The sequence below is a fragment of the Cetorhinus maximus genome, chromosome 12, assembly GCF_964194155.1.
Source record: "Cetorhinus maximus chromosome 12, sCetMax3.hap1.1, whole genome shotgun sequence".
Lineage (NCBI taxonomy): Eukaryota > Metazoa > Chordata > Chondrichthyes > Lamniformes > Cetorhinidae > Cetorhinus > Cetorhinus maximus.
Genome location: NC_135890.1, coordinates 17,609,223 through 17,621,594, shown reverse-complemented (window position 1 = coordinate 17,621,594; position 12,372 = coordinate 17,609,223). Strand labels below are relative to the sequence as shown.

Here is a 12,372-nt window from a genome sequence, read left to right as displayed (position 1 = left end):
CAGTAGAAGCCCTAGAGGAGTATAGAATGTGTAGGGAGGAACTTAAAAAGAAAATTAGGAGAGCAAAAAGGGGGCATGAAAAAACATTGGCAGGTAAAATAAAGGAAAATCCAAAGTTATTTTACGAGTACATTAAGAGTAAGAGGATAACTAGGGAAAGAGTAGGGCCCAGTAAGGAACATAGTGGTAATTTGTGTGTGGAGCTGGAAGACGTAGGTAGGGATATAAATGAATACTTTGTGTCAGTGTTCACAAGTGAGAGGGACGACGTGGCATGGAAATTAGGCAGATGGACAGTGATATAATTGAAGAAATCAGCATAGAAAGGAAGGAGGTTCTAAGTGCCTGGCAGGCTTAAAAGTAGATAAATCTCCAGGCCCGGATGAAATGTATCCCAGGCTGTTGAGTGAGGCTGCTGGCAATAATTTTCAATACCTCTCTGACCACAGGAGAGGTGCCAGAGGACTGGAGGACAGCCAATGTGATACCGTTATTCAAGAAGGAAGGAAGGGATAAACCAGGGAACTACAGGCCAGTCAGTCTAACCTCAGTGGTGGGGAAACTATTGGAAGCAATTCTGAGGGACAGAATTAATCTACACATGGAGAGGCAGGGATTAATCAAGGACAGTCAGCATGGTTTTGTCCCCTTGTTGGGGAGGTCACGTCTGACCAATTTGATTGAATTTTTCAAAGAGGTGACTAGCTGTGTAGATGAGGGCAATGCATTTGACGTAGTGTACTTGGACTTCAGCAAGGCTTTTGATAAGGTCCCGCATGGGAGACTGATAACGAAGGTAAGAGCCCATGGGATCCAAGGCAATTTGGCAAATTGGATCCAGAATTGGCTGAGTGGCAGGAAGCAGAGGGTGATGGTCGAGGGTGTTTTTGTGACTGGATGTGTGTCCAGTGGGGTTCCACGGGAATTGGTGTTGGGTCCCTTGCTCTTTGTGGTGTATATATAAACGATTTAGACTTGAATGTAGGAGGGTTGATCAGTAAGTTTGCAGATGATACGAAAATTGATGGTGGTAAATAGTGAGGGGGATAGCCTTAGATTACAGAAGGATATAGATGGGCTGATCAGTAGCAAATGGAATTTATCCGGATAAGTGTGAGATGATGCACTTGGGCAGGACAAACAAGGCACGGGAATACACGACGAATGGTAGGACCCTGGGAAGTACTGAGGATCAGAGGGACCTTGGTGTGCATGTCCACCAGTCGATTAAGGTAGCGGGACATGCACACCAAGGTCCCTCAAATAGATAAGGTGGTTAAGAAGGCATATGGGATACTTGCCTTTATTAGCCGAGGCATAGAATATAAGAGCAGGAAGGTTATGCTGGAACTATATAAAACACTGGTTAGGCCACAGCTAGAGTTTTGCGTGTAGTTCTGGAATCCGCATTATAGGAAGGATGTGATTAGACTAGAGAGAGCGCAAAGGAGATTTACCAGGATGTTGCCTGGGCTGGAGAGTTTTAGCTATGAGAAGAGATTGGATAGACTGGGGTTATTTTCCCTGGAGCAGAAGAGATTGAGGGGGGACATGATTGAGGTGTGTAAAATTATGAGGGGCATAGATAGGGTAGACAGGAAGGAACTTTTCCCCTTGGTGGAGGGATCAATAACCAGGGGGCATAGATTTAAGGTAAGGGGCAGGAGGTTTAGAGGGGATGTGAGGAAGAATTTTTTTCATACAGAGGGTGGTGGGAATCTGGTACTCACTGCCTGAAAGGGTGGGAGAGGCAGATACCCTCATGACATTTAAGAAGTATTTAGATGTACATTTGCGATGCCAGGCATACAAGGCTATGGGCCTAGTGCTGGAAAATGGGATTAGAATAGTTAGGTACTTGTTTGACTGGCACAGACTCGATGGGCCGAAGGGCCTTTTTCTGTGCTGGAGGCCTCTATGACTCTATGCAGATTTTAAGAACACACAGCAAGTGGTTTGGGTCTGGAATGCACTGCCTGGAAGTCTGGTGGAGGCATGTTCAAGCGAGGCATTCTAACTAGAAACAATGTGCCGGGTTACGGGGAAAAGGCAGCAGAATGGCACTGAGTCATAATGCTCGTTCGGAGAACTGGTGCAGACATGATGGGTCGGATGGCTGCCTTTTGCACTGTAACAATTCTGTGATTCTGTGGTTGAGCATTGAGTCTGTTGAGACACCTTGTTCTCATCCAGCTTTAATCTCCACGGATTGCATGCTTTGTCTATTTTCCCTTTCTACGTGCATTACTTTGCACTGGCATTCAGTGTCATCTGCCCATATATTTATTTTGTCCAACTCATTTTGTAATTTGAGTTGCTTCATGTGCTATCAGCAGGTTTAAGCAGTTTGCATTGAGTTTGAGCCCTGGTAATGAAGCCCACTTCATTCTTTCCATCTCAATAAAGTTGTTCCAACAATGACCTCATTTGATTTGGAAGGTGGGAGAAAAATTATTACTGACTTCAAAGAGCCCAATTGCATGTGAGGGAGATGAGCTATCATTGAGAGTCATTAAACCCAGGAGTGTTCAGGCATGTGTGTTAATACAATTCCTTTACATTGCCAGCTGGCTCTCTGCAATCCGATTCAGTTCTTCCAGATGATCCTATTTGGTATCCCTCACCAAAGTCTCAAACATTTTCCCCAAAGCCCAACAGGTTGATAGTTTGAGGGTTCATCTCATGCCCATTTTTAAAAATTGTAACATTCACTCCTTTCCAGCCTAGTCCTTTCCCTGAGGTCAAATAGCCTGTCTGCATACAGTTTAATCTCTCACATACAGAATTGTGACTGGGACATGGTACTTAGAGGATTGCCAACACACGCCCTGGCATGAGTTGATGCTTTCAGAGATGACAAATGAAACTGAAAAGACATGAAACCATTAAACAGCTTGTATACTGTGGTGCATTCTCTCATTCTGAATTTGTCTATCTTTTTTCCGTAACATGCTTGCAAAAATATTCTTAAAACAAACAGATGAATATTTCGTAAGTCTAAGGTTATTCCTGGCGGTGTAAACCTACAATGGAAGAAGTCTGAAAATGAGAGGTGTAGAAAGTGGAGCTCACTGCTTTACTACAAACTGAAGATCAGATTTATTTTGTCCAACTCATTCTGTAATTTCCGAGTTGTTTCATGTGGTTTCAGCAGATTTAAACAACCCTTGCATTGAGTTTAAGTCCAGGTCGTTGATGTCAGAGTGGGAGAGAAGCGCAAATGCAGTTATAATTTATTTTGTATTTGTGGCTGTGAACAGCACTATGGAATATTGACCATTGTTAATGGTGCTCAAAGAAGCAGTGCAATACATCACAATAATAAGTGAATATTTATCTTTTGCCTTTCGCCTCTAAATGTTTTGATGTGTATCTCTGAATGACAAGTGTAGATCTGTGATTTCGTGGCTAGTATTCCCAAAGCCCAAACTTGTTTTCCCTTTAAGACTTTTTAGGACCAAAAAAGCTATTGGGCTTAAAGCTCACTTCATCAGACATCAATATCCTGGGGGTTACCATTGGCCAGAAACTGAACTGGACCAGCCATATAAATACTATGGCTACAAGAGCAGATCAGAGGCTGGGAATTCTGCAGTGAGTAACTTGCCCCCTGACTCCCCAAAGCCTGTCCATGTACAAGGTACAAGTCAGGAGTGTGATGGAATACTCTCCACTTGCTTGGATGAGTGCAGCCCCAGCTTGACACAATCCAGAACAAAGCAGCCCACTTGATTGGCACTCCCTCCATCACTGATGCACAGTGGTAGCAATGTGTACCGTTTACAAGATGCACTGCAGCAACTCACCAAGGCTCCTTGGGCAGCACATCCAAACCCATGGCCTCCACCACCTAGAAGGATAAGGGCAGCAGATGCACAGGAAAGCTGCTACCTGCAAGTTGCCCTCCAAGTCTCTCACTATCCTGAGTTGGAACTATATTGCCATTCCTTCACTGTCACTGGGTCTGAATCCTGGAATTCCCTTCCTAACTGCATTGTGGGTGCACCTACATCCCGTGGACTTCAGCGGTTCAAGAAGGTGGCTTACCACTGCCTTCTCCAGGACAGTTAAGGTTGGGCAATGAATGCTGGCCTAGCCACCGACCCACATCCAATGAATGAATGAATAAATAATTTTTTTAAAAAGCATCCGTTAGCCTTACTTTCCAGGCCTTTCTCTCTCCAGGAACCTATTTAATTGCCTTTTGAACTTGTCTCTTGTATACATAAATGGTCTTTCCTAGTAACTTATTTCAAAGCCTTGTTCCACCTCATATCTGTCCTAGATCATGTTTCTGATATCTGAACCCTTCACTATGGTGAACACATTTTCCCGATCAGTTTGTCAATTTCTTTCAGAATCAAAAACATGAATTCGGTCACTTAAGTCTTTTTTTAAATAAGAGAACACACTTTCCTTAAGATTTTGTCTTGATTTTAATTTCTAAATAACATTATCAGACCATCTCAGATTGCATTCTGGCCTTAAATCCATCTATATTCAAATGTCATTGTAAGAAAGAACTCTCATTCATAATATGCCTTTCTGTTCCACAGCAAGACCCAAAGTGCTTCATGACCAATATTGTTTAATCAACAATCATGCTGTGTTCTCAAACCCAAAATCAATCTAATTGACTAAGATTGGGAATATATTGCTCCCAATAAATCCATACAGATCAGAAAAATCCTAACTCTGAAAGTTGTGATTTTAGTTAGGGAAAGCGCGAGAGTGTTAAATTCATCCTGAAGGCTCCAGGATAGTCAGAGGAACATTGATTGGAGTATACTTCTGCGAAGCAGATTGAGCTCGGTGTGCAGCAGCTTGTTGACATACTCAGTCACTGCACTTCAATAGAGGCCAGATGGATAACGTACCAGAGGAGGCCCATGAAACTGCACCCAGCAAGACATTAATATCTTTGAGGGGAGCAACAAGTAGCACAACTTACTTTAAAATTAGGGCATGAGAATTGAAAATGAAAATGAGCCCTAGACCTGGTAACATGATTGTTATGCTTGCACTCATTTCTGTCTTTGTAGCTGCTGAGCACAGTTACTAACTCCCTCTGCAGTAGTTCCATCCTGATGACTAGTTTGTGGGCTAAAGTGTTCTTTAATTGTGCTTTATGGTTTCCCACCATTTATCACCCAAGATAAGTTTATGGCTGATAAAATTTAAGGAAGTACACATGCCTATTTATGGCTAGAAAGTTATTGAAAAAGGAAAATAAATAATGGGATATGTTGTGAGCGGATGTGAGATTCCTTGATTTCGATGTGCAAAGGCCTTTTCTTCAATAATACACCACCAGTGATCCTATATTGCTTCTGTTAATAGTTGGCCAGCCACTAATGGCTTCTGGAGGGTAGATTTGTCACTGGGCTTCTTTCTACTCAACCTCCAAGAGCCAGGGCCCCAAGGTGGGGTGTCGAGAACTTAGACCCAACATATTCTGCAAGCTCCTTGAAGCCCCTGCTGATTCATGCACTTGATTGCAAAGCCAATTTTGACTTGAGCTCATCAAACTTCCCTTTGCCCAAATGACAGGAAAAAAACTTCTGTTATTGGTGAATTTGAATGTTCAGAAATCTGCTTTTATCCATTCTTCAGGCTTCAATCCTTCAATCCCTCAATCCTTCAAGAGTTTAAATGAGCTGAGACTCGTGAAGTTTTGGAAGTGGTGTGGTGGGAGGGATGCACTGGATAAGTTGACAAACCTTTTATTTATTTAGAGCGGCCCATTATTTTGTGTAGATAATTGCACTTGCATAGTTGTATGCAGCCACTGGCTTTGGCAAGTTGGGAGCTCAAAAAATTAGATATCACTGTTCTGTGGATATGATGGCCCTAGCTGTTGGAATAGAACTGGATTTTGACTACTTAACTTCCATGATTGCCTGTGTGTATATTTGATTTCCAAACCTTGGCTGTTGCGACTTGTGTCTAACCTTCCTGGATTAAGCAAGTGCCGAGAGTGCATTCACTGTCAAGGAAATAGAGATCTCACTATGGGTATTTCTGTAAAAACAAAAAGCTAAAAGCTACTGCGGATGCTGGAATCCAAAACAAAAACAGAATTACCTGGAAAAACTCAGCAGGTCTGGCAGCATCGGTGGAGAAGAAATCAGTTAACGTTTGATTTCTGGGCTCTTTGGCATGGTGATGTATACCTGTGTGTATCGGACACTGTCCTGACCAAACATGAACACCTGATCATGAATTCCTGATCAAGGGATAAAGAAACTTCACCTTGTTCACTTCCTCCCCCACCCCTAGATAACTTGACCTATCACAGTTTTTTGTCTTGTTGAAAAAGCAGGCAGCACACTGACTGACTTTGGGATTGGTTTTTAATCAGATCACCACAGCTTTGTCACTCCATAAGGGAGTAATCTACCTTGTGTATTTTCCCTACAGATCTCACCAATATATTTGAGTCGTTCCTGCCCCAGCTGCTGGCCTATCCAAATCCAATCGATCCTTTAAATGGTGATGCTGCAGCTATGTATCTCCATCGACCAGAAGAGTACAAACAGAAAATCAAAGGTAGGGTCTACTTTATGATTGTATCGAACAGTGTAAAAATTGCCCAAAGTTTTATTTGCAAAAAGTTTGTGGTAATGAGGGGATATGGTGCTAGAGACTAGAATACTTGGAATCCAGTGTTAGTATTGAGTACTTTTAGATCAGCAGCTGCATGGCTAGTGGCAGAGCATAGACCGGCTGAGGAAGGGTATTTTGTATTGGAATCATTTACACATGACCTTGAGAATCCACACCTAAGTGACCCGCAAACTGAGTGCTTGGACCATGCTGGCCTAGTTGCTTGTTATAGTGTAGTAAGTGGTTGAGAGGGTCAGCTGACTTTAAACAGTGAAGCAGTGCTATATGACCCCAAGTTCTGATGGCAGGTCCCACCAGAAGCCTTTCCTTTCAGTCTCTTTCAGTCCCCTGTACAGACTAAGTGGCGGACTAATCACCTTCAACTCAGCAAATGAGGCTATTGCTTGGCTTTGGGGATTTGCATTTGCGAAAGAAAATCTCTTTGCAAGGCTTGACTGATCTGTGTTCCCACGACTGTTTTTATTGTGTTGCGCCTCTCACTTGAGTAGCACCCTTGCCTCAGGCAGAGATTGAGGATTCCAAGTTTACCAGGGGTTTGAATTTGTGGTCTGAGCTGACTTTCGGGCACAGTTAGGGATTGCTACGTTGTCCAGAAGAGAAATAAGGTGGTAGCCTGGATCAGTAATTACCACCAGATTAACTGGTTTTTCACCTCATTGCTGTTTTGTGCAATCTTGCAGTGATGCATTTGTCTTCATAAGTATCTTATTATTGCATTTGAGTATTTTTTAAGAGAAGTGGTTGGTACTATAATAAACACAAGTCTGTGTTTTCTTCCCCTCCTCCTTCACCTGCCTCCCTTCACAGAATACATCCAGAAATACGCAACAGAAGAGGCGCTAAAGGAACAAGAGGAGGGTGCAGGTGAAAGTTCATCAGAGAGCTCCATGTCTGACTTCTCCGAGGATGAGGCCCAGGATATGGAATTGTAGTAGTGTCACCGCCCTCTTTCAAAGAGACAGACTATATAATTTCCTAACCATTGAAAAGCAGACTATAATATTCATATTTAAAAACAAAAAAGCAAGTTTTTTTTATTACTAAAACCAGGTTTTTATGGATAGCATTGGTATATTATCACCCTAGATTTTTTTTCTCTCCTTGGTCATTTCTCCAACTTGAGGTGCATCTTACCGCACATTCCAGTAGCTGTGTGAGGCCCAAATGCATGCTATCTCATAACTTTGGTATACCTAACTCGTAAAATGTTTTGACCCAAAATGGAAGAGAGCAAGAAAAAGCGAGCAACGGATTGGTGCAGAGCAGGATATCAACCAAGCAAGAATGACATTTTACATTTCTTGAACAGAAAAACAGCGCTAGAGAGAACAGAGAAAGTTTCATTAAAATCGAAGCACAATGGAAGGTTTATTAGGCAGAAGAAAAACTAACACATTATTTGCTCTGCATGTTTTTTTTGTTTCTATTTTTTCCTCGTGAATAAAAATGGACGTACAGATTACACATCCTTTTTTATTGTGGCATGATATGGAAGAATACAACTTGTTTAGGACTTTGGTTCGTAAAGCAGATTTAATTATAAAAAAACCTAGTGTTTGTGGCTTTAACCTGAAGGATAGTATTAAGTAATTACTAGGTAGTGGTGAACTTGATTACTCTAATTAGCACGTTGTATTATTATTGGGGAAATACTTGCCGGCACCCTATCTTGCTATATAGATTTTTTTTTTTAAATGGCCTATTGCTATGTGCTGACTTATACCTGTTTGACTTATTTAGGGTTAGTTAGTATGCTCGCTGGTGATTTCAAATAAAAAATGTATATTTTCATTGTTACAATAGTCGATTTTGGCATTGATTGAAGTGTTTCTTTTTCCCCCTACGTGGGATTCTGTGCCAGCTATTGTAAATACAGCTGTACAACAAAGGAATATTGGATTCTTCTCCCTTGCAGCTTGTATTGATTTTTATCCATTCCCTCCCATTTGTATGAATTTTGTGCTTATCAAGATGAGGGGTGAAAAACTCAGGAATGGAACAACTTACATTTTATAAACCTATAGGAGGCATAAACCACATGGAGATGCAAAGCCTGCTGCTGTGTTCCTTCTTTTCAAGGGCACCCTCCCCCAACCAGCTGCCACCAAGCACCCCCCCCCCCCCCTCTGCCCCCCACCCCCCTCCTCCACCACCAAAAGCACTGGAATCTTACAACACAGGAGGAAGACATTTGACCCATCATGTCTGGGCTGACATTTTGAAAGAGATATCCAGTTAGTCCCACTCCGTTACATTTTTCATTTCTCACCCCAGCTACCTCCTGGCCTTTCGGTGCAGCCTGACCGCACCCAGAATAAACTTGCAATGTCATTTAATTTTTTTTGGTGAGTTGCATGTTAATCAAATTGAGGGACCTCAGCATTGAGGAACTGTACCATTGGAATATTTCCCATTTCACACACTAATCATCTCCCAAATGAGAGCAGACAGTTTTGTGCTGTACTAGGGTTGAAACTCTTCCAACTTGAGCACCAGCCAAAGGAACCTTTCAACCCATCATTCTGTGCTGGATTTAAATTCAGGTGAAGGGCCTGTATTTTGCCCAGTGCAATGTCCATTTCTGCAGACTCAGTTTTTATACATGGATTAATATCCATTTTTATACAAGGCTTTAGCAAGCCTGGTCAGTAAGAAGCAATTTGTGTCAGAGCCTAATTTTCAAAGCAAGACTTTGCAGTTCTCAATTGCAAAAGAATCAGTGCTGTTTATCTGCATTTCACTTGTCATGTTCATGTCATTTCGTAGTCTGTAAAAGACTTGATGTTGGGGTGCAGGGATACTTAACATTAGGAAATGGGCATCTCAGTTCCTTATACTGTTCCATTGGTGGCAGTGAGATTTGGATACATCACTCAAATTGAGAAATAAGCAGAGTGTGCTGGAAATGCTTAAGTCAGGCAGCACCTGTGGTAGAGAGAAACATAACGTTTCACGTTGATGCCGTAAGTTCTGATAAAAGGTCATCGACCTGAATCGTTACATTTCCCTCTCCTCAGATGCTGCCTAACTTACTAAGAATTTCCAGCATTGTATGTCTCTCAGTTCACATTTCCAGCATTCAAAGTATTTTGCTTTTGATTGAGACCGTCTGGGTTGAGAGTATTAATGGACTTTTCCAATTGAGTGATCAAGGAGGAGCTTCAGTCACTGTGCTGCCTGATTCACAGCACTGCCACTCCAGGATTATTTGCTTGTGTGCGTTGGAAGGTTTCTTTTCATCTATAACAACAACTGTTGTTTATTGTGCAGATCGTTGAGTATGAGAGACTTGGTGGTTATGTACAATCTGTGAACTGACTATAGTTCATGACATGACAGCCTGGGTAAGTTTGGTTTCTGCAGAAAAAGGATGTCAGGGCTTCTCCCACCAACTCGTTACAGCTAGTGACTGTGCAGTACGGCTCCGCTTTATTGGTGGTAAATGCATCTGACTGCTTGGTGGCAGGATGTAGTGACCACCTTAATGCCTGGAGAGCAATGTAAACCAACCTGTTTCGACAAATACCGCACACCATAGTTCTCAGATCCTGCCAGCATTCCTCCCTCAACCAACACTGCCAAACACAAAATGGGTGTTTAACTGACGCTTATGGGATCTTGCTATATGAATAATGGCTGTTGTGGTTTTCTAGATATCCATTAAATATCAGAGCAATTCATTGTATGTAAAGTGTTTTGACATTTGTATGGTGTGATGAATGTTACATAAATGCAGGTCTGAATGCCTTAGGTGATCAGCTGAAAGGCGTTTGGGCTAGTGATTGTGTGAAGGGTATTGTGTTTTAGTGGATGTGTTGTGGTCAGTATGTGAAAGGGATCGTATGTTGGGACAATGGAATGCATCAATATCAGTACCTTGGTATTAAAATAGGTAATGCTGCAAATAGGTGAGAGGAAGGTAGAGTTTATCTTTCAAGTTAACTTTTCCCCGGAGCTGTTAGAGGAATAGCTTCTAAGGGGGAACAGTGAGGGGAAAGGGGAGAGGAAAAAATTATCTGAAATTAGGTGGAGGGCAGAAGATCATTAAATGACAGAAGTGGTGCAAGACAAGGAGGAAATGCTGAGAGAATTCTATTAGCACAATATATATTTGAGATCCAGAGGATGTGTGGTTACAGCAGACTAGCAGAGGAGGAAGGAAGCATGAGAAACCTGACAAAGCCGAGCAGGCTTCAGTTGCCGGCAAATATAGTAGGGGGAGAAAAGGCAGATGTGTAAAGACCACTGGCAGCTGTGCATTTTAGAGGATTCCTATCCCAACAACATATGGGAACGGAGAAAGTTGTAGGCTAGTGCTTTTTCATTCATTTTACAGGAGCTGGATGTCGCTGGTGAAGCCAGATTTATTGCCCATTCCTAATTGCCCTTGGGAAGGTGCTGATGAGTCACATTCTTGAATCAAGGTACCCCCAAGGTCCTGTTAGGCAGGAGTTCCAGACATTGATGATGAAAGAATGGTGATATAGTTCCAAGTCAGGATGGCAGACGATTTGAAACGGAACTTGAAGGTGATGGTGTTTCCAAGTGCCTGCTGCTGTTGTCCTTCCGGGTGGTGGAGGCTCTGTATTCAAGAAATGCTGTTGAAGCAGGCAAGTTGCTGCATTGCATCTTGTAGATGGTACACACTGCAGTCACATTGCACCAGTAGAGGCAGGAGTGAATATTTAAGGTGGTGGGTGGAGTCCAGATCAAGTGGGCTGCTTTGTCCCAGAATATTCGACCATAGTCCTGATTTGTGCCTTTTATAGATGGCTGACTGGCTTTGGAGAGTCAGATGGTGAGCTACTATCCACAGAATACCCAATTTCCGACTTGCTGTTGTGACCACACACTTTATGTGGCTCGTCCAATTAAGTTTCTGGTCACTGGTGTCCCCAAGGGTGTTGAAGGTGGTGATTTGATGATGGTAATGGTGTTGAATGTCAAGGGGTGATGGTTACACCGTCTTGTTGGAGATGGTCATTGCCTGGTACGTATGTCATTTGCCACTTAGCAGCCCAATCCCAAATACTGCCCAGATCTCATGTGGGTTTAGACTGCTTGATCTTCCGGAGGAGTTGAGATAGAACTGAGCACAGCGATCATCAGCGACCACCTCCATTTCTGCGCTTATGACGAGGAAGGTCATAGATGAAGCAAGTGAAATGGTTAGGCCCTAGAATACTGCCCTGAGCAACTCCTGTAGTGGTGTCCTGCAGTGGGGTTGAAATGATAAGCCTCCAACAACCATCACCATCCTCCTTTATGCGAGGTATTACTCCAGCCAGTAGAGAGTTTTATTCCTGATTCCCATTGACTTCAATTTTGCTGGGACTCCTTGATATCCAGGGCAGTCGCTCTCACCTCATCGCTGAAATTCAACTCTCCTGTCCATGTTTGGACCAAAGCTGTAATGAGATCTGGAGCCGAGGACTCCAAACTGAGGATTGGTGAGCCACACGGCAGCACTGATGTCTCTTCAACTACTTGCTGATGGATGAGAATATGCTGATGGGGTAGCAGTTGGCTAGTTCTGAAACTTAAATCTTCAGTACAGCCTAAGCTGTATCCAGTCTGTACAGCTGGTTCTTAATATCAGTGGATTGAATCAAATTGGCTGACGATTGGCATCTGTGCTAGCGGGGACCTCGGGAGGAGGCTGAGTTGCATCATTCACTTGGCACCTCTGGCTGAAGATGGTTGCACGTGCTTGGGATAGGGATCCTCTGTTGATAATCATTCATA

General features: G+C 42.8%; 1 protein-coding gene across 2 annotated transcripts in view; it reads left to right on the top strand.

Annotated features, from left to right (window-relative positions):
* Positions 1-8,531, top strand: part of ube2h (ubiquitin-conjugating enzyme E2H (UBC8 homolog, yeast)) — a 120,215-nt gene extending 111,684 nt beyond the window's left edge. For both annotated transcript variants that reach the window (XM_078553082.1, XM_078553080.1), the window contains 2 exons: positions 6,421-6,549; positions 7,435-8,531. In XM_078553082.1, the coding sequence (XP_078409208.1) occupies positions 6,421-6,549; positions 7,435-7,559 (254 nt within the window). In that variant the 3' untranslated portion in view covers positions 7,560-8,531. The remainder of the gene's footprint in view (positions 1-6,420; positions 6,550-7,434) is intronic.
* The last annotated feature ends 3,841 nt before the right edge of the window (positions 8,532-12,372 follow it).